Below are 20,012 nucleotides of genomic sequence, written 5' to 3' on the forward strand. Positions count from 1 at the left end.
GACCTAAAGGAGGGGGGAAGTGGGCGGGGAAAAGGCGAAAGCAGTCCTAAAATAGGTTACAACCTCATGGTTTGAAAGACTTTGCTTCAGAAGTTAAAGGCTCAATACCTCGAATAAATGCCTCGAATAAATTTCCGAAAACTACTGTTTTAATGTCTTATAGGTCTTCATTGTTTTTAAAATAAAAAGGCGAATGAGAGTCGTGAAATTATTTTCCTTCCCCCCCTAGAGCGGAAGTGGTCTCGTCCCCGCAAATCTCTTCCCAGCGAGCATTTCTCGCGCGCAAGCGCAGTTTAAATCACATGGTGGCTGCGGGCTTGAGCAGCATTAAGGATCTACCGGTAGTCACTGGGGCTTCTCTCTGGACATCAGAGCTCCGGTGTTAGAGCTCGAAACTGACCTGGAGGATGTTGGGCTCAAAGAACATGCCCTGGCGGCGGCTGCAGGGCATTTCCTTCGGAATGTATTCGGCCGAAGAGCTCAAGTAAGGAGTTGGTGGGAAGCATGCAGAGCCTCTTGGGGTCGGAGCCATAAACTACCGTTCCCAGAAGGTCTTGGGCCCAGTTTCTCCTCAGGGCCCATGGCTGTCCGGCGCTTGGCCTGCTGGGACCCGTAGTTCCAGGAACGTCTTGGCTGGCGGGCACTGCTAGGAAGAATCCAGTGGCTGGGGATGAGTTTGCTCTGAGAACGTGGAGGTTCCCAGATTGTAGCATTATCATGCGCCAGTCTCATCGTTAATTAACCAGCGTTTGTGGGGTTACTGTATTGTTTCTGACGTGGTTTATTAGGCACCTGATTAGTCTCTTGTCTATAAGATGATTATCCTTAAAGCCTCAATTCAGACGACAACTTCTCTTTGCTAGGACCCCCTGCTGGACCCCCTAACCCCAGCAGGCCCCTGGAGAGCATCTTTCCCACTCTTAAGGCTCAGCTCAACCTCCATCATTTTCTGAGGTCTTTCCACGTCTAGACCAGTTGTCTGTCAGGTGCCTCAGTTACTTTTTGTGCTTGTTTGTATTTCTGTCTCTCTCCACTAACCTTAGGCTTCCTCATTCTTTATATCCTCAGCTCAGGTTGAATGAATGGGTGACAAAGCCCCTGAGCTACAACAGTATGCTGGCTCAGAAATTTCACTTATATCATCACTAGCCATAAACAGGTATTATTTCATCCAAAAGCAAAAGTATTTTAGGTTGCTTGACTTTTTTAAAAAGTTAGTTGTGGCATTTTCAGACAAGGAGTTTTTGGGAAAAATTCATACCTATTACTACCATTGTAAGACCTGTTGGAGTCTAGGGTTGAGAAATTTCATTAGTTATGCAACTTTTTATTGTGCTAGGTTCTAATAGCTTCCCATCTCTTTTGGAGTAAAAACTAAGTCCTTAAAATTGCCTGGGAGGGTCATTCTGGCTCCTGCTACTTCCCTGAACTCACGTCTGTACTCATCCTGGCCTCCTTACTATTCCCAGAGGACACACATCTATCTCAGGACCTTTGCACTCCCCGCTTTTTCCTCCTGTAAAGGTGACTGCATGACTTGCTTCCTCATCTCCTCAGGCCTTTGCCCAAGTATAACCTTCATAGCATGGGCTTCTCCAATCACTGGCTCGTTCTATAAGCCCCTTTTCTGCTTTACTTTTTCTTAATAGCATTTTCTGCCATCTAACATACTGTATGCTCATTTAGTTTGGTTTTTCTCTGCCGGCCTTCAGTAGGATGTAAGGCCCATGAGCACAGGGATTCCTGTCTGTTTTCCCAGCTTCTTAAAGTGTGTCTGGCACATAGTTAAGCACTCAGTAGCCGTTGGTTGAGTGCATGGGTGGATGGGGGATCTGTCTTTCAGCACTTGGTACAATCAGTTCTTACTACAACCATTTGTCTCCAGTTACAGGAGAGGAAATGCCTGTCCAGAGAATAAAGTAACCCTCTAGGAGGCAGCAAAGGTCAAGTTTGTTAGTCTCAAACCCTGTTCTCTCCTGTGGAGTCCTTACTAGTTGCCCTTCCTCTCTGCATCCCATTCCTGCAGTGGTTAGAAGAGTTTTCTCTTATTCCCCAGCTAAGGAGAGGAACTTTTTTCCTTAGTACGTAGGAAGACCAAGGATGAGGACCAAAAAATGCATTCAGTTTTGGATATGAGCTATTTGTGTTGTCTCTACAAGCACAGGATGCATTTCCTCTGCCGCTTAGGTTTGTGTTGGCCCTGCTTGCCTACTTTTTTCCCGTCATTGTAGATTCAAGAGAAGTGAAGTACCAACTTACGAAACGCGGTGGAAAGAGGATCTAGTGGTGCAAGACTTTGCACTAAGACCTAATTAATTTGTATTTACCTTATGCAGTAAATATTTCCCTCATTAATAATTCCAGTTATGTTTTAGAGCTCAGTGTGAAATGAGTGAGAAGGAAATGTGGATAAATATTTGTCCAACTCTGAGGAGAAGGACTTAGTCTCAAGGTAATAGAAGAAAGCAGCAAGGAAAAGACTTGTGAGTTTAACTCATAAAAAAAATATAAACCTTAGAAATAATATCATCAAGAAAGTGAGAAGGCAAGAATAGGAGAAAATGTTTGCAAATCATTTGTCTGATAAAGGACCTGTATACAGAATATATAAACAGATGGGCAATCTACTGTTAACTCATCTTTCCTGGAATGCAAGGTGGTAGAATATTTCCAGAGCATCAAAACGATTTGCCCCCTTTGATTCAAAGGTTTTGTTTCCACGAGGAAATAATTATATTTTTAGAAAATAGAAGTTTGAATTATTCTCTGCAAAAACTTCTATGCAGATAGGTACCGTAAACTTACTTGCAGTGGAGTTTGGCTAAATGTATTTTATTAGTTGCCAGATGATGAAAGACTCTGTAGCTCCTAAGAATTATATTTCCAAAGAATTTTTAGTGACCTAAAAACACATAATGCTAAACGAAAACAAGAAATGCAATGTTAAACCAATAAAAAATGTTAAAAAAAAAAGAAATACAGTGTTAGAAATAGCAAATGATCCCAGTTACAGTTTTAAAAAAAAGTATCCATAGGAAAAAAAGTCTATTAACAGTTGTTTTCTCTAATTCTGAGATTTGGATTTCATTATCTTTATTTTCTAATTTACAAAAAAAAAAAAGGTTTGAAAGCAAACTTGGCATGAATAAAATTTTGGTAAAAGTAATTAGGTATCCTATGGGAGCCCCCTTTAAACCAAACATAAAATCCTGCGATGAGACCTTTAGTAGAGCAGGTTGTATTTCTCAAAGGTCTGTGCATTTGTGTTTAGCTTTTCTCAGTTTACTGTTCCTGCACACTGGACTATTGGACCACCTCCCCTTTATCGAACACCTGGGCTTTGGCGTTCGGTCTGGTCTATATCTCACCCCGACCTTCAACCTGGCCCCCATCATTCTGGTTGTGTCACCTGGATTGAATCACTTAGCCACTCTGAGTCTGTTTCCTCCTCTGAAAAATGCACGTAGTGATTCCTGTCTCAGAAGGTTGATGTCAGACTGTGTGCTGCTTATAAAGCATTATCGTGTAGTAGGCACTTAACGCCTTTGTCTAAAGCCTTCCAGTGTGCTCAGTCAGTGCGAGAGCTGCACTCAGTCTGCTTTGTGAAGATGTTACCACTCTTCTTCATTCAGCATGTATTTACTGAGCAGCTACTGTGTGCAGGCTCCGTGCTAAGTGCTGAGCCGCAGCGGTGAGAAAGTCAGGCACAGATTCTGCCCTCTGGAGCTCCCAGTGCGTCTGAGGAAACAGACGTTAAATCGTCACTTCGTAAGCACTGAAGAGGAAATGTCCCAGAATTGGGTAACCTTAGTTGTCCCTGGTCTTTTTTATCTCCCTAGGAAATTAAGCGTTAAGTCCATTACGAACCCTCGGTACCTGGACAGCCTGGGGAACCCATCGGCGAACGGCCTGTACGATTTAGCTCTGGGCCCTGCGGATTCCAAAGAGGTGTGCTCCACCTGCGTGCAGGACTTCAACAACTGCTCCGGGCACCTGGGCCACATCGAGCTGCCCCTCACCGTGTACAACCCTCTCCTCTTTGACGTACGTTCTGGCCGCGTGGGTCTCAGGGCTGCTGCTGGGATTCATAAGTGCCACCCGTCTCCCCGGGGGAGGTGTCTCAGGAGGTTAGCTCCAGACACTATGAAATTTAAAACCACGAGGAGCCAAATCCAGTATGTTCAGCTTGGCCTCCGGCCCTCCTGAAACCAGCTTCAGTTTGATTCCCGTTGAGAAGAGCCACAGCTGGGTTCTGTTTACACCAGGGGAAAAGCCTTCAGATTCATCCCTCTACCTTGTGCTTCAGGGGCTTTATGCCCTTCAGAAATCCGGGTGGAGCTTTCCTGGCAATAGGGAGCTCGGGGATTCTCCAGGCCTCCCTGAGCCCATCGGGTGGATTGTAGGCTCTTAGCAGGAGGAGCAAGGCTCCAAAAGGCCCGGTGCTGAGCCGAGAATGAAGTTACTGACCAGAGTCCTGCTTGTACATTTGTAGCTTCTTAACATCAGTGAACCCAGCCTCCATGATTTGTTTTAAGCTACACAGATGATAATGTACATGGACGTGATTTTTTGTCTGTTAATCATATCAAGGAAAGAGAATTGTGTCAGTTAAATACTAAATATTTTAAATATTAGAAAATTTAGGAGGAAAGTATAGCTCAGTGGGAGAGTGCCTGCTTAGCATGCATGAGGTCCTGGGTTCAGTTCCCAGTCCCTGGTACCTTTGTTGAAATTAATTAATTAATTTTAAAAAGAAACGTAATTACTCCCCCCAAAAATTAATAAAGTAAAAAAAAATTTATTAAATGAAATATTTAAATTATATGCTTTAAATATTTAAATAAGTGCCAAATTTAGTGTTTAGGTAAATAAAATAAAGGTTGTTCCCTACCTTAGACCCAAGTAAATTTCAAATTTTAAATGGAATACAATGAAACCAGAAGAGAAAAATAGAGGAATATTTATCTAGTTCTTAAGGTGAAGAAGGACTTTCCAGGTACACAGGGTGATGTGGAATTCTCAAGGGAATAAACTGACTGCGTAAAAGCAAAACTCGTAAGTATGCTGAAAATCACTTCGACTGCTAAGTCACTTTCTAATACCCTGTTTATTCCCTCTTCAGAAACTCTACCTGCTGCTTCGAGGTTCCTGCTTAAACTGTCACATGCTGACTTGCCCGCGGGCTGTGATTCACCTCCTGCTCTGCCAGCTGAGAGTTCTGGAAGTCGGGGCGCTCCAAGCAGTGTACGAGCTCGAGCGGATTCTGTACAGGGTAGGTGGGTGGTGGCTGTCATGGAAGTCAGGCGAGCCGAAGGGATGGGAACGAGAGCTGTTTTTGTGTGTGGTCCCTAAGAACAGTCACCAGGATGCTTAATCTTTAAGTCTTGTAACTGGATACCAGTAGCTGGGCGTGAAGTCATGAAGCCATGAGAATAATGGAAGAAATGTTCATGAAAACAACATAGAAATGCCATTTTACCCATCAGGGAGCTTTTTTTTCCCTCCTGGACCCAGGATCCAACCAGAGTTCATGTATTGCTCTGCATTTTTACATCTCTTTCATCTGTTTTAATGTAGAATGTTTTAATATAGAAAATTCTTTTTCTTGATTATGACTTTTTTGAATATATGAAGCCAGTTGTCCAGTGGAATTCCTCACATTCTGGATTTATCTGATTATTTCCTCGTAAAATTCACCTTTTGGTAAGAATATACCTACACGGTACAGGATCCTTCCTAGCACCATCATTTTAGGAGGCACCCGCTGTCAGGTTGTTCCATCACTGGTAATGCTGGGTTTGATGACTTGGATAAGACCGTGACCACTAGATCTCTTTATTGTGAAGTTATTTTTCTTTGTGATGAATCATTGCTTCAGATTTTCTGGTGCTATTATAAATATCTTATTTAAAATTCATTTTTGATTTGTAGATCAAAACATTACTCATTTTTGTATCTTGATTTTTGTATGAAATAATCTGACAAGAGTGTTCATCAATTCTAATACTTTATTTGTAGATTCTTGGAGATTTTCAGCACAATCATACTACCTGTGAATAAGAGTAGTTTTATTTCTTTTTAGTCCTTACATGTTTTGTTTTTTGTTCATACCTTATTTTGGTGGCCAGGATCCACATTACTTTGTTGAAGGGGTAGCACTCATCCTTGTCTTGTTTCTTGTCACAAAGGGAGACCTTTCACCTTTCCTCTTCCCCTTCCCTTTCCTGAATAATTCAGTCTTAATGACATTAGGTGAACAGAGCCGATAAGATTACACACCGGAGGTGTGGCCGAGTGTGGGTTGTCAGAGCCCAAGCAAAGTGAGAAAAGCGTTCCGGGGGAGAGCATCTCTGCATGTGCAGGCAGCTCAAACACTAACCTAAGGTCAGATTTGTCCAAAAGAGAGATTGTGAGAGAGAGAGAGAGAAGGATTCTCTTAAATCTCTATTCAGAGTTAAATTATACTTTTTAGGGATTTGTCCGTTTCATCTGAAGCATCAAATTTATTGGCATAAAATTATGCATGATGCCTGCTACGTTAAAAAAATTTTTTTGGTGAAATATGCACACAGAAATGCATACACACAGTCTAACAAGTAGTTACAAAGTGACCATCGCCCTTATGATGACCTTCAACATCGAGGTAACTGTCCCTGTCTCTAGGAACTCCCTCTCTTTCTCCTCCTCGTGTGCTTATTTTTGACAGTTTGTCATTTTACTTAAAAAATTCTTTGTAGAAATAACTTGAGGTCTAGGATGCTGCAGTCTCCCTCCAGAGAGGAATCTTACTGCTTCTGCCACGTGCTTGGTGGCCCAGGACCATCGCAGTCCAAGGCTAAGGTTGCCTGGATTGCAGGCGATGGGAATCTAGGTGGTTTGGTTCCAGGGCTGGTCTAGTTCCCAAGGACATGGCCCTTAGGGTCCCGAGCTTCCTCTGTTTGTGGGGTGGGATATGGGAGGAAGGGATCCTGTTAGATTCCTGTCCTTGCACTAACTCTAGGCTTTGATTTCTGTCCCTTCTGTCATTTGAAGCCTTAAAAATGAAAAGTTAAAAATTACTGGATTGTGAAATGTTTCCAAGGCCAGGGCTGCATCCAGGGAGCATCGCAAGTCTATCAGCATCTTCCCCCGAGGGACACAGCCTCGCTGGGGGTTGCTCTGGGCTGTGCAGCTGTGGCTCCTGTGCCCTTTGACCGGGGTTCTCACTTTCCCTTCGCTTGGGCCTGGTTGTCCCTCAGTGTCCTCTCAGATCCTCAGAGCTTTACGCTTTTAAAAATCCCTTCTCCTGTTTTGGTTCTTTTCAGCTTTCGGTGGAGTCTGAGTCATCTAGCCCACTGTTGTTGGGAGCGGGGTCCTCTCTCTTCTGATTTTTTGTTTTTTTAACAGCAGTGTTGCCGCACTGTTTTGCAGATGTAACACAGCAGCTGTGAGGTTTCTTTCTGTCGCTTCCAACGGACCTTCCCCGCTGTTGGGGAGGCCGCCCCGTGGGGCTGCTAATCATACACTTACTTTACTTTGATAATATGGTGTCTTTCAGTTTCTGGAGGAAAATGCTAACCCTACCGCCTTCGAAATTCAGGAAGAGTTAGAACAATATACAACCAAGATTGTGCAGAACAACCTCCTGGGATCCCACGGCGCCCACGTGAGTCATCCTGTCTCTCGGTTCCCGGAACACTCGGTTTCTGGCATAATTATCACTGTTCCCTCTGCACTGTCATTTTGGCTTCTCAGAGTAGACCTGGGTTTGAGTCCCAGCTCTGCCTCTTACGAGGCCTGTGACCTTGCGACTTACTTAACCGTCCCCCAGGCCACCGTGTCCTTGTTTGTGACGCCTGCCTACAGGACTGATGAGAAAATCAGATGAAATTAGGTGGTTTGGGTACAGCGTCCAGTGAGGTTCCAACTTACGGTCTCACTTGGAGAGTGAGGCCCATGTCCTTTTCTTCCTTCTCTTGCCAACACTCAATGGCTGCTGCCTGCCCGCCCCCTCACAGCACCTGTGGGAGTGTTGGTCTGGTCAGTGAAGGGATGGTGCTGATAATCCACCCCCAGGGCTAATCTGATGTCCCTCGTGCCCAAGTTGCACACCAGAGATGCTGATTTCCTTCGTCTGGGGTGAGGCCCAAGGAGAGGGTCCAAAAGCTCCTGAGTGGGTCTCAGTTGAAGCCGGCTCGGAACCATGGGTGTCACTTAACTGTGGGTGTGCCTTTCTCAGAGCCCTGAGGCCCATCCGAGGGAGGCAGCAGCTGCACCCAGGGAGGTTAGCTTTAAATTGAAGTAAAAGTAGCACGGACCGATAACGCCGTACTCTAGGCCCCCCGCTGCATCTGCGATCGCTTCATCTTAGTAGCAGCGTGGTGAGGTGGTTGCTGTTCTTATTCCCGTGTTATGAATGAGGAGGCTTAAGGAGCCACTCAGTGACTGGCAGAGCTTGGGCATATTCGGGTTCTGTGGAAAATTTTAAGAAAGAGGGTGGCTTCCTCTGGGTTTGTTTTCAGACCACTGAATTTTCATCCAAATGGCACCCTGAGGTCCCTTGCCTTTTTTCAACAGGTGAAAAACGTCTGTGAGAGCAGGAGCAAGCTCCTTGCTGTCTTCTGGAAGGCACACATGACTGCTAAGCGATGTCCCCACTGCAAGTGAGTGCCCGGCTCTTGCCCTTCCCTTTCCCCCGGCGAGGAGCCCCTGGCCAATCACCCACGTCGTTACTCAATGTCTCGTTGGTCTTTTTTTCCTCCCCTCACAACTGTCCTGTGTCTAGAACCGGGCGGTCAGTTGTCCGAAAGGAGCACAACAGCAAACTGACGATCACGTACCCGGCCGTGGTGCACCCGAGAGCCGACCAGAGGGACGCAGAGCCCCCGGGTAAGAGGCTGGGCCCTGGGAGGCCCTCGGCGTGTTTTTCTTGTGTGACCATCAGACGTGTCCCAAACCTTGGACTCCCTGGTCCTCTGCACCCCATGTTTCTCAGTTGCATGCTTGCAGTGGGCCAGCGGATAGCAGGTGTCTGGGTTCTTAGGGCTGGCAAGTGTCCTGATGGGTGCCCAGCCCCAGCCTGTCGCGCAGAACTGACGGGCTGGGCTGCAGCATGAGCCCGCGCCCCACAGGCTGAATGAGGCACCTCTTGCCTCAAGTGGTTGGCTTTTCTGAAAGATTTTTGAGAAAGACGTTAAGAAATTTACTTGTCGAATATTTAGAACCATTTTTTTTGTCGAATAAGTGTGGATTTATTTTGAAGTAAAATGTAGGTGAATTTTTAAAAAAAACTGTGAGCCTCTAAAGGACGTTAGCACCTCCTACAGGCCGCTCCTGGCTGGCCTCTCAGATCCCTGGGGTAGATTGTCTTGCCCTCAGCTCTGCCCTGCCCTTGGGGGTCCTGGGGAGGAAATCTGGGGGACTTAGTACTCCTGCCTTTTTATTTCTGTAGTTGTAAGTTTGTTTAAAGTTTTCTTTTTGTTGTTGTTTCTTTGGAAGTGGTGAAGGTAAATGAGGCATTCCATTTGGAGTGCAGAGGCCAGTGCCCGCTATGGAGTGTGTCAGCGGCACGCATTCCCCATTCATTGTTCATTACATTGCTTGTGTGCCAGGGCGGAAAAGCATCGCCGTCACTGACACCTCACTCGGCTTCTTATTCTGAGTGGCTTAGAGAAGATCACCTCTTAGACTTGGGTTTCCAGCTCTGTATAGTGGCAGCAACAGAACTTCTTACCCAGAGTTGAGGAAACTCCCTGTGTGAAAGTTCATAGCGTATTGTCACTAAACTTCATGCCAGAGTTCACGAACACGGACTAGACAAGGAGCAAGTTCTCTTCCTGGAGTTGCATAATCTGTCTTTTACGTGAAGGACGAGGGCAAGGCCTGGAGTAAGTAACTGTCTGAGTCCTTTTGGGCTTCTTAACAAAAGTACCATGAACTAGGTGTCTTATCAGTAGCAAACAGTGATTTCTCGCAGTTCTGGAGGCTGGGAAGTCCAAGACTGGTGCCAGCACATGCGGTATCTGGAGAGGGCCAGCTTCCTCGCTGACAGCCAGCTATGCCTTGTAATCTCACACGGTGGATAGGGGCAAGGGGACTCTGTTGGGCTCTTGTCATTAGGGCTCCAATCCCAGCCATGAGAATTCCAGCCTCATGACCTGATCACTTCCCAAAGGCCCAACCTCCCGACACACCACCACTTTGGGGGGTTAGGATTTCAACACGTGAAACTTGGGGAAATACAAACACTGAGACCACAGCGATAGCAAACCTGTGTCTTGTTACTTTTTAAGTAAACCTCCTGTTTTAGACTAATTTTAGACGTAGAGAAGGGTCACAGACTGAGCACAGAAGGTTGCTGTGTACTCTTTGTTCAGTTTGTCCTGATGTGACGTCTCAGATCACCACGGTGCATTGGTCAAAACTAAGAAACCAGCGTCGCTACACTTCCATTAACGGAACTACAGGCTTTGTTTGAATTTCACCAGTTTATCCAGGAATGTCCTTTTCATGTTCCAGGATCCAGTCCTGGATACCGCACTGCACTTAGAAAGCCTGCTTAATGGTTAACTGTTAACAACCACCAGGGCGGATTTCCCTGCACCGTACGTAGCCCTTAAAACAATTTTTAAGGTTGGGAAACTGCTGCTCTGGCCCTTCGGGTGCCTTAGAAAACGTTCATCGATTGAGAACAGAGATGGTCAGAATTCTAGAAGATAACTATTTCTTTGGGGCAAATATCTAACAGTTAGGTAGGCCTTCAGTGTCTTTGCCAAATCCATTACTTTGAAGCAACCTTCCCCGCAGCTGTGAAAATATGGTGGTGCCACCCCAAATTCTGTGCATTAGCAGCAAGTCAGCGGTAGTCTTCAGTGGTTTTCAGATGGGGTTTTTAGTAGTTAGCAGACGGTTGGTTGTTGGGCACTCAGCCTCGTGCCAGGGGCCCCGCCCGTGGCTGAGCACAGTGCCAAGGTGGACACCTGACTTTGTGGCCTCCGCCCTCAGGGGAGGCTGTGGGTGATGCAGGTCAGTAACCCCAGGGAGAGGTGATGTGGGGGCGGGTGAGCATTCTGAGCAAGGGTCCGGCCACGCTCCTGGTACCAAAGGGGGCCAGGCAGTGAGGCTCGTGCCTCACATGATGGTGGTCCTACAAGGAGCACCATAAGCTTGTGAAATGCCCTATGCTCTCCAGAGGACCCCTCAAGCCCCGTGACGCACGTTGGCATCTTCCAGTGAGAAGTCTTACGACCAAAATGCTCCGCCCACTATGATCCGATCTTCTCCAAGGTGTTTGACTTCCCGGCTTTTTTTTTTTTTCCCCACATGGCAGCTCTGATTTCTGAATGAAACACATGTTAAGGCTGTCCTGAAGTCCATCCTAGGCTTTTTGCAGGCTGCGAAAGTGTCTTGTTAGAAAGGGTGCAGTCCACGTGAGGAGGTGGCATCCCACAGGTCATTCTGCCTCAAATCCTGCGAGTGACTGACCCCAGTCTGCCTTAACAGTGGTCACACCGTGGTGGTCACCTCATGCTCTGGCTGCGCTGGGACAGGAGCTGGAGAGCTCCACCAGGCTCGACTGAGGAATCAGCCCCTGAAGCCAGTTTGTAAGAGAGTCGTTGTTTCTAGAAATGCCCACAAAATTGCTCTTTAGGTTAATGGAGTCTTTTTTTCCCCACCGAACACACATTGCTTTCCAATTCTGTGGTGATCCCTGAAGGTTAGAGCCTCTCTTCATTACGTAGCCCACACTTCCTTCAGTTGCATTAGCTGGGCAAAATGTTCTGCTTTTATAGGAACTAAAATTTTAAATGTGTAAACTCTTGACCTAGCAATTCCACATTTATGATTTTATCCTAAAAATCAGGCATGCTCACAGTATTGTTGAAATAGTTTAAAATTGGAAATGACTTAAATGCCTGTTAATAGAGACGGACTAAATAAATTATGGTACATCTATTAATTGTTATCCAAGTTACAGGCTTCTTTAAAATCTTGTGATGACAAATCTTCTGCAGATGGTAAAGAAACCAGCTAGAGAATAGAAGAATATTGGGCAATATTTAATTTCAGTGAATGTATTCCTGGAGAGGTTAACAGTTTTGAATCCAGAGGGTCACGTTACTTAAAATTGTCTTTGATAATTTTCTAAGTGCTTGGAGCCTCATCTCCCAAATAGCAGCCCCAAGTCTGTTTTTCTAACTTACTCTGGGTAGAGCTGATAAACAGTGTCCCAGAGTGACCTTGCTTAATCCGAGAAACCAAAATCAATCCACTCCTTACGCACCAGTGTGATATTTGTAAGAAGAAACTGACTATACGTTTACCCACAAAAAATGTTCATCCTAATTTATCCATAATTCTGTTGCTGTGAACCTTTCTGGTACAAAGCCATGTGCATAAAGCTATTTATCACAGTATAACTTATAAGGATAAAAAAAATGGGGATGAACTCAGATGTCCAGCTATTAAGACTGTGGTGGAGTCACTTAGGAAACAAACATCCTCTCAGAGGAATGTCATGCAGCCGTTAAGAATGATGGTCGGGCAAAAGCTACGGGGCACCACGCAGAAACGCTCACAGGATGACACCGAGCGAACAAAGCAGCACAGAATAAAGCTAGACCGTGTAACCCAAAGGACCAGGAAAGGATACATAAAAGTGGTAATAGTGACAACATGATGGAATGGTGGATGATTTTTTTTTCTTTTGCTCTGCTTTTTAGGTTTCATACAGCAGTTATATGATTTTCATTTGTTTGGAAATTAGATTAAGGGGGTGGAATCCAGAGCAGAGAATATGCTGTCCGAGAGATTGATTTTGTGGTCAGGCTGCAGGCTCGGCAGGGTGGGGAAAAGAACTGGTAAGTCTCATTACCGAAAAGAGTGCCTGTAACTGACATGTGCTTTGACGCCCCTCTTTTGGCTCCAGGAATTGAGGAAGCTCACTTGGGAAAACGAGGATACCTGACACCCAGCAGCGCTCAAGAACATCTCATCGCCCTTTGGAAGAATGAAGGTACTGTTCCAGCCTAAAGAAGTAGCCCTTTATCATTTCCCGACTTGAATTTCTTGGGCTCACTTACCCTGCCCTACTAGTTTAATTTTTCCCAAGTTGCGGTGGTTGTAGATCTCTGCTGAAACTGAGCCGCTGGTTTGGAGCAGGCTTCAGGGTGCGTTGTCCTTGGCGCATTACGGTGTGGGGAAGGTCATTATACCTTGAAATGTGTGTGAGCTTGACAGTGACTATAACTGAGTCTGGTCATTAAAACGACAGCTGCGGGTGGACGTCGCTTAATACAGTCTGACATACGACTAGAAGATTCAGTGTAACTCATCTAATTTTCAGTGCCCGTAAATGAAAGTTTATTTTTTTTAAGAGTTTCTGTGGGAATTCCGCCTGTGAATCAGAAAATGAACTCTTTAATACGTCTCTTTTTTTAAATGAGGATTTTTAAACATTTTAATTCCCTATAGAAGGGAAGGTCTTTTTCAGTTTTTGAGTTCATGTAAGAAAAACTATGTGGTATAGTCAAGCTCCCATGTCACCCCCCCCCCCTTAGAGTGTGTTCTGGAACATTGAACCGTAGCCGCCGTGTGTAATGACAAGCACTGAAAAATGAAGACGTTGCTAAAGGGATAAGTAATGTCACAGGAAAAAAAAGGGCAGCCGGTTAGTATGAGTGCTGCTGTGGCAGGTCCTGACACGTGTCTCTGTAGCTTTTTTTTTTTTTTTTAAGTCACCAGAAACTTAAAATACAGCTTTGAACCATAGACGATCCCTTCTTGGTAGCATCTATGTGGAGGGTTTTTTTATTTTGTTTTGTTCTATTCTTAAGAAAGCGAACTTGCTTTTGGTTTGGTCAACTTCATTTCAAATACATTTTTTATAAATACCAAAGTAATGAGTGTGTGTGTGTGTGTGTGTGTGTGTAAGTAAGTCTGATAGTTCGGGAAGGTAACCAGAGCTGTGAAAGGTTTTGTTTCCCATCCTGGCCCATCTCAGCCCCCGGGCTTAGCACTGTCACCCCTGTAGTCCCTGCCCTTAGCCTGTGCGCAGGCTCATAACGCCCAGGGACTGTTTTTTGCTCATCAGTTTTTAATAAAGAAAAATGTGATCTTTTTCTACATATTGTCCTGTATTTTTTTTCCCCCACTAGGTAAAATGTTTGTGGTCATCCTTCCACGCCCTTACATATAGACTTAAATGATCTTTTCGGTTTATTTCAAACACAGGATTCTTTCTGAACTACCTCTTTTTGGGACTGGAAGATGTTGCTGTGGAATCCAGGTTCAACCCCAGTATGTTCTTCCTGGATTTCTTGGTGGTGCCACCGTCAAGGTAACGTCCTTCTTTGGCTTTGCTTCACCTGCAGAAGGTCTATGGAATAGCTGAATAATGACTTCTGGGTGAGGGCGGAAAGGTCAAGGGCGCCGAGAACTTAAGCGGCAGTTCCAGTCCCAGGTTGCAGGTGATAGGAGTATCTCCTCTCCGTTTTTCCTGAATGCGATCGCAATGTGGGTTTCTTTTTGAGTGTGGTGGGCTGTGAGCTGCTTATAGCTGCGGTGGGTGAGAGGCTGAGGAACACCATCCTCTGTGCTAAACGTTCGCTGATTCTTCATGTCCTGCAGGTATCGCCCCGTCAGTCGCCTGGGGGACCAGATGTTTACCAATGGCCAGACGGTCAACTTGCAGGCTGTCATGAAGGATGTGGTTCTGATCCGAAAGCTCCTGGCATTGATGGCCCAAGAACAGGAGCTGCCATGTGAGGTGGCAGCACCTGCCACAGATGAGGTAAGAACTGCCTTGGGGGGAGGTGATGCTATCAGCCCGGGGACACAGTTCTCACTTCCTGCGGTGCAGGTGCAGAATGGTTTGGGTGCAGCAGATGCTGGTCAGGACCTCTATACAGTGATGTATGAGCCGTGGGTTAGGGGTACCTAGGGGATGTCAGGGAGAAAGCGTGGGTCTGAGCGTGGCCCCAACAGCCATGCCGAATGATATTGTTTAAGTTGCTTTAATTTCTTGGTCTCATCTCTGCTATCAAATATGTGCGGTGTGTGGTGGGATTTTATATGTCGTTGTGTTCTGGGCCACCTTCTCTCACTGGCAGCTCTAGAAAGAAGTCTGCCTTCCTCAGGCTCCAAGAATGTCCCTCCTGAGTTACGGTACCAGAGCCCGTGCCACCCAGCTCTGGGTTTTGGCTCATTAAGGTCTCCAGCGTTGGGGTCAGGAAGGCAGTGGTGTAGTTTCTGGGACTTCCCCAGAATGTGACTATGAGATTTCTGAGATTTCTCAGAAAATGGTGGAGCTGAATTCAGTTTTCCCATTTCATCAAACATTTCCCTTCAGTGTGCCAGGTCCTCAGTGGGTATAAAGATGAGTCAGGCGCTCAGAAAGCTTGCTGAGATCACCGACATCCTTCCCAGCTCAAGATGCACTCTGAATGCAAATAGGAAGGACTCTCAGCCTTGAGTAGACAGACAGGGTTCTCCCTTCCCCTGCTGAGACAGGCCTGCTCTGAACCAAGCTCGTCACCAGGTGGCGCCACTGTCTGGCCTGGACACTGGTGCTCTGGGTTTGGGGCTTTCTTTGGTTTTGCTTAAGTTTTCTGATCTACCAGCGTAGATGTGATTTAAAAACCCTCAGTGCAAAATAAATCTGCCACCTGTAGATCCTAGTCCAGTCTCAGGGGGAAGACCATAGGGTTGCCAGATCCAGTGACCAGGGGTAAGGATTTTATATTGATGTCCCTTGAAAATAGGGCAGCTTATTTTCCTTCCCACACTCGCTCCTGGCATCCTATTCCCATGGCAGCCCTCTTACTAATTGTGAATGCCTGGTGTGAGCTGGGCGTCGTTCTAGGCACTGAGGATGTGCCGGCGAGTCAGGGTCTCACTCATTTCACAAGTAGCCATCTGGCCCTAAGGCAGGTGATACCATAAGAACTGGGTTAGGCTGCCCGGGTCCCTGTCATCATAGAGATGACCATCTCTCCCCGTGAGGCTCCTTCAGCCAGAGGAAGAAATGCATCTGTTCCCTCTGTAGCTGAGAAGACCCTTCTGTTCCTCAGGGCTGAGGACAAGCTCACGTCATCACTGCTGGGATCCATGACATTCTCATTTACTGGATCTCCCCCCGCCGCCACCGCCCTCCCGTTGACACACTGACAGGTTTCTTCTCTCAGATGACCCACACCAGGGGACATGGGACCATCTGTCTCTCTCTTGTGTCATACCCAGCCCAATGGGGCCAGTTCAGGTCTCCAGACAGTGTCAGTAGGTGGTCCTCCAGGGCAGCCTACAGCCCCAGGGCCTGTCTCTTGGGCAGGTAGGGGGAGGAGAGGAAGACGTAGAGCCAGGAACAGAAATATTGAAAAGGATTAGTTAAATAGTCCAGTGAGGCTTGGAGATCAGCCAGTGACTTGCTATATCCCGCATCTTAATGATGACATCGGAAATCACATGGCAAACATTTTTCCTTTTTAAAAAATTGTGTCACTTGCATTTTTATAAGTGCTTCAAATCAAGTTTTTCCAGAGCTGTAAATAAAGCTGAAACTCCATATGAGAAGCAGTTATCTGGCAGGATAAGAGAGCTTCATAAGAAGAGAGGTGGGGTGGGAAGAACTTTTAGAGTTGCCTTGGGAATTAGATACTAAGGGATTTCAGCAACTGCTGTTAGCAGACGCCTCTGTTACCTTCTTGGCGTGCACACTTTGACGGAGTAAGCTACCATGTTAGAGGGGCCCACGTGGCAAATAATTGAAGGTGGCCTGTGACCAACAACCAACTAGCAACTGAGGACTGCAGTCGAGTAGTCTGCAAGGAACCAAATTCCACCAACAGCCACGTCCGCTTAGACGTGGATCCTCGCCCAGTCGAGCCATCAGATGAGACCGTAGCCCCAGCTGACTCCTTTATTGCAGCCTGGGGGAGACTGTAAAGCAGAGAATGCACTTAAACTTTGCCCAAATTCCTGACTCTCAGAAACTGGGAATAATAAGTATGTGTTGGTTTAAAAGAAAAGAAAGGAGCCTTCTTAGAAATTTGAGTTCATTTCACTCCCAGAAAGAGACGAGCTGGTAAATATGTAACAGGACTAACGTTCTGTTGATGCAAACGGACAGGACTGATTTATGAGCACTTCTGCCACTGATCTGTCAAGTTCAAGAGACATAAAGGCAAACTCCAGAGCCGTGATTTGTCAGAGCTCCAGTAAGAAAGAAAAAGAGAACCAAGCCTGACCTTCTTGAGGTTTTTTCCATCACATCTGTTTTCTTGATTGTGTCTTGCCAGGAAAAAGACTCTTCAGTTGCTATGGACCGATCATTTTTGAGTCTGCTTCCAGGCCAGTCCCTCATGGACAAACTTTACAACATTTGGATTCGCCTTCAGAGCCACGTCAATATTGTGTTTGATAGCGAAATGGACAAATTAATGATGGAAAAGTACCCTGGCATTAGACAGGTGAGCAGGAAGTTGGATCCCCATTGATAACTGAAGGCGTTAAGTGATAAACATATTGGTATCGAAGGAAGACAATAATAAACATACTTTCTTTTTTTTTTTAAATGCTTTCCCTGGACCTTTAAAGATCCTGGAGAAGAAAGATGGTTTATTCCGAAAGCACATGATGGGAAAGCGAGTGGACTATGCAGCGCGCTCGGTCATCTGCCCAGACATGTACATCAACACCAACGAAATTGGAATTCCCATGGTATGTGCTGTCGGGTGGGCGTGGTGGCGGGGCCGGGAGAAGGGGTGCGGCAGATCGCGGTGGCCTGGGTGGGGACAGCCTCTGTCTCTCCCTAGACAGACCATTTGGTGGGGACCTGAGGCCGTGTGGTAGCATCACTCTCACTCCCCGCCAGGTGTCCTGACACCCTCCACCCACAAGGAGGACCCACCTCCCGGGTCGTGGGGAGCAGACTGCAGGGTGCACGTCCCGCCCTCCCGTCTTCCTCCTGTCTGTCTTGGCCTGGTCTTTAAACCTTCCTAGTCAGGTTGAATACATGACAGAGAGGGGGAGGGGGAGGCGGGTTTCCGACCCATGTGCCTGCCCGGTGGCAGGAGGAGAGGAGAGAGCCCCAGAGGGGAGGCCTCTGCACATGGCCCTCCTCCTCTGCCCGTTCCTTGTTCCTCGGGGTAAGCGGTTTGCCCCTTCTGCCCATTAGTGTTTCCCCAGGGCCCGGCCTCTGTTTCTCACTTCCCCACGCGTCACACTGCGGTGCTCGTTAGCAGCAGCCCTTTAATCAGCTTCCCCAGTAATGGGCCCTGAGGTCAGTACTATGAAGGTGGTTTAATTCCCTGGGTGGAGAGGCTCATTTCCTCGCTCGGCCTCCCTGCTGTTCTCAGGAGAGCACCGGTAATGAGCAGAGAGCAGAGCTCAAATGTCCCGGTGGCCTCCCGCATGCCACAGCCTCGTCCCTCTCGGGCATACGTGGGCGTCCTGGCAAGGGCGTGACGTATGAGGGGACAGGGTAGAGAAGGCCCAGTCCCGTGCGCACCACCTCCTAGGAACCATGGGTCTTTGCATCTGGAAGCTGGGTCAGGGAAAGGCATTGGGCAGCCTACTGGTGACATCCCTGAGCCTGAGGCCCTGGGAAGGGAGGCCCGTGACCTGTTCGTTGCTTTCTTTGGACAGAAGGCAAGGACTGCCCCTTTTGGCTTTGACCTGATGGTGCCCACAGTGTCCCCAGCTTTGGGAGAGACCTTGAATGTCACCTCCTCTTTCCACCTCAAAGGTGCTGGCATCTCTTTCTTCGACGTGGGTTCCTTTGGTAATGGAGGGACTCTGAAGTTGCCCCTCTGCCCACCTCCAGCCTACCCCAAGCCTCAGGGCCATGGTGGCCAGGGCTGTCAACTTGCAGGATGGCTGTGAGGAGAATCCGAGCGTGTGAAACTGCATCTCGGTCCCTTGTGGCCCACCCTTCCCTTACAGCACTGTGGACGGTTGTTACAGAGCAGAGGAGGTGAAATAAGTTTGGGGAAGGAGCTAGAGATCCAGCAGTGAACCAGACGGACTGGCGTGTCCCCCGTGAAGCTTGCGTTCCAGCAGTGGAGATGCACAAGCAAATGTGCAAAAACAATTCTTCCTCGACTCATGATGGAGTTGCATCCCCGTGAACCCATCACGTGCATTTCGTGCACCCGACCAGCTGAGCGGCACAGCTTAGCACAGCCCACCTTAAACGTGCTCAGAGCACTTACGTTAGCCTACAGTTGGGCAAAATCATCTAATACAGAGCCCATTTTATAATAAAGTGTTGACTATCTCATGTGATTTATTGAATACTGCGCTGAGAGTGAAGAACAGCTCGGCTGTAAGTGTATCGGTTGTTTACCCTTGTGATCGCGTGGCTGACCAGGAGCGGTGGCTCGCAGCCGCTGCCACTGCCCGGCTTCACGAGACTGTCGAACCAAGTTTCACTTGCCCTGGAAAAGATCAGAATTCAGTAGAAGTACGATTTCTGCTTTCGCACCATTGTAAAGTCGAAAAATCATAGGTTGGGGACCGTCTGTACATAAACGCTCTGTCAGGCGGTGGTCAGAGCGTCAGCAAACGCAGGGCAGCCACGGGGCGGGGTAGCCACGGTGGCCTCTCAGGCAGAGACCTGGCCAGCGTTCAATGAGTTCCTTAACGTAGGCCTTCTCTGAGTCTCTAATGCAGTTATGGGCATTTTGAAGCATCAGAGGGTTTTAATATTCAGTAGCTCAAAATTCACTTAACCGGGGAACTCGTTTTTCTTGGAGTGTGGTGCAGATCTGGTGTTAAATGGAGCACAGCATTCTCATGTATCAGGAGACCGTCTTAAGCCAAATAAAGAGACTTGGATACCATGTCTGGGCTCAGGGCATGGACCTCCATCGATTAGTGATGGCTGCTGGGGTGGGAATGTGGGGTCGGGGTGGTACTTGAGAGCAGGCGTTTGTCACCCCCCTCAAGCTGGGGTCTCATGCTGTATTCCTTCTTTGGGGGGACTATGAGTTTCTTGACAAACGAGGACATGGTGAAATTTTAAGATGGATTAAAAT

At 47.0% G+C, this 20,012-nt stretch overlaps 1 protein-coding gene across 1 annotated transcript in view; it reads left to right on the plus strand.

Moving 5' to 3' along the window:
* The first annotated feature begins 291 nt into the window (after positions 1 to 291).
* POLR1A (RNA polymerase I subunit A) overlaps positions 292 to 20,012 on the plus strand; it is a 60,318-nt gene continuing 40,597 nt past the window's right edge. The window contains exons 1-11 of the mRNA XM_072951524.1: positions 292 to 484; positions 3,840 to 4,044; positions 5,123 to 5,272; positions 7,538 to 7,645; positions 8,557 to 8,642; positions 8,765 to 8,868; positions 12,908 to 12,994; positions 14,212 to 14,317; positions 14,608 to 14,770; positions 17,274 to 17,444; positions 17,572 to 17,694. Of these exons, the coding sequence (XP_072807625.1) occupies positions 408 to 484; positions 3,840 to 4,044; positions 5,123 to 5,272; positions 7,538 to 7,645; positions 8,557 to 8,642; positions 8,765 to 8,868; positions 12,908 to 12,994; positions 14,212 to 14,317; positions 14,608 to 14,770; positions 17,274 to 17,444; positions 17,572 to 17,694 (1,380 nt within the window). The 5' untranslated portion in view covers positions 292 to 407. The remainder of the gene's footprint in view (positions 485 to 3,839; positions 4,045 to 5,122; positions 5,273 to 7,537; positions 7,646 to 8,556; positions 8,643 to 8,764; positions 8,869 to 12,907; positions 12,995 to 14,211; positions 14,318 to 14,607; positions 14,771 to 17,273; positions 17,445 to 17,571; positions 17,695 to 20,012) is intronic.

The sequence above is a fragment of the Vicugna pacos genome, chromosome 28 (assembly GCF_048564905.1).
Source record: "Vicugna pacos chromosome 28, VicPac4, whole genome shotgun sequence".
NCBI lineage: Eukaryota > Metazoa > Chordata > Mammalia > Artiodactyla > Camelidae > Vicugna > Vicugna pacos.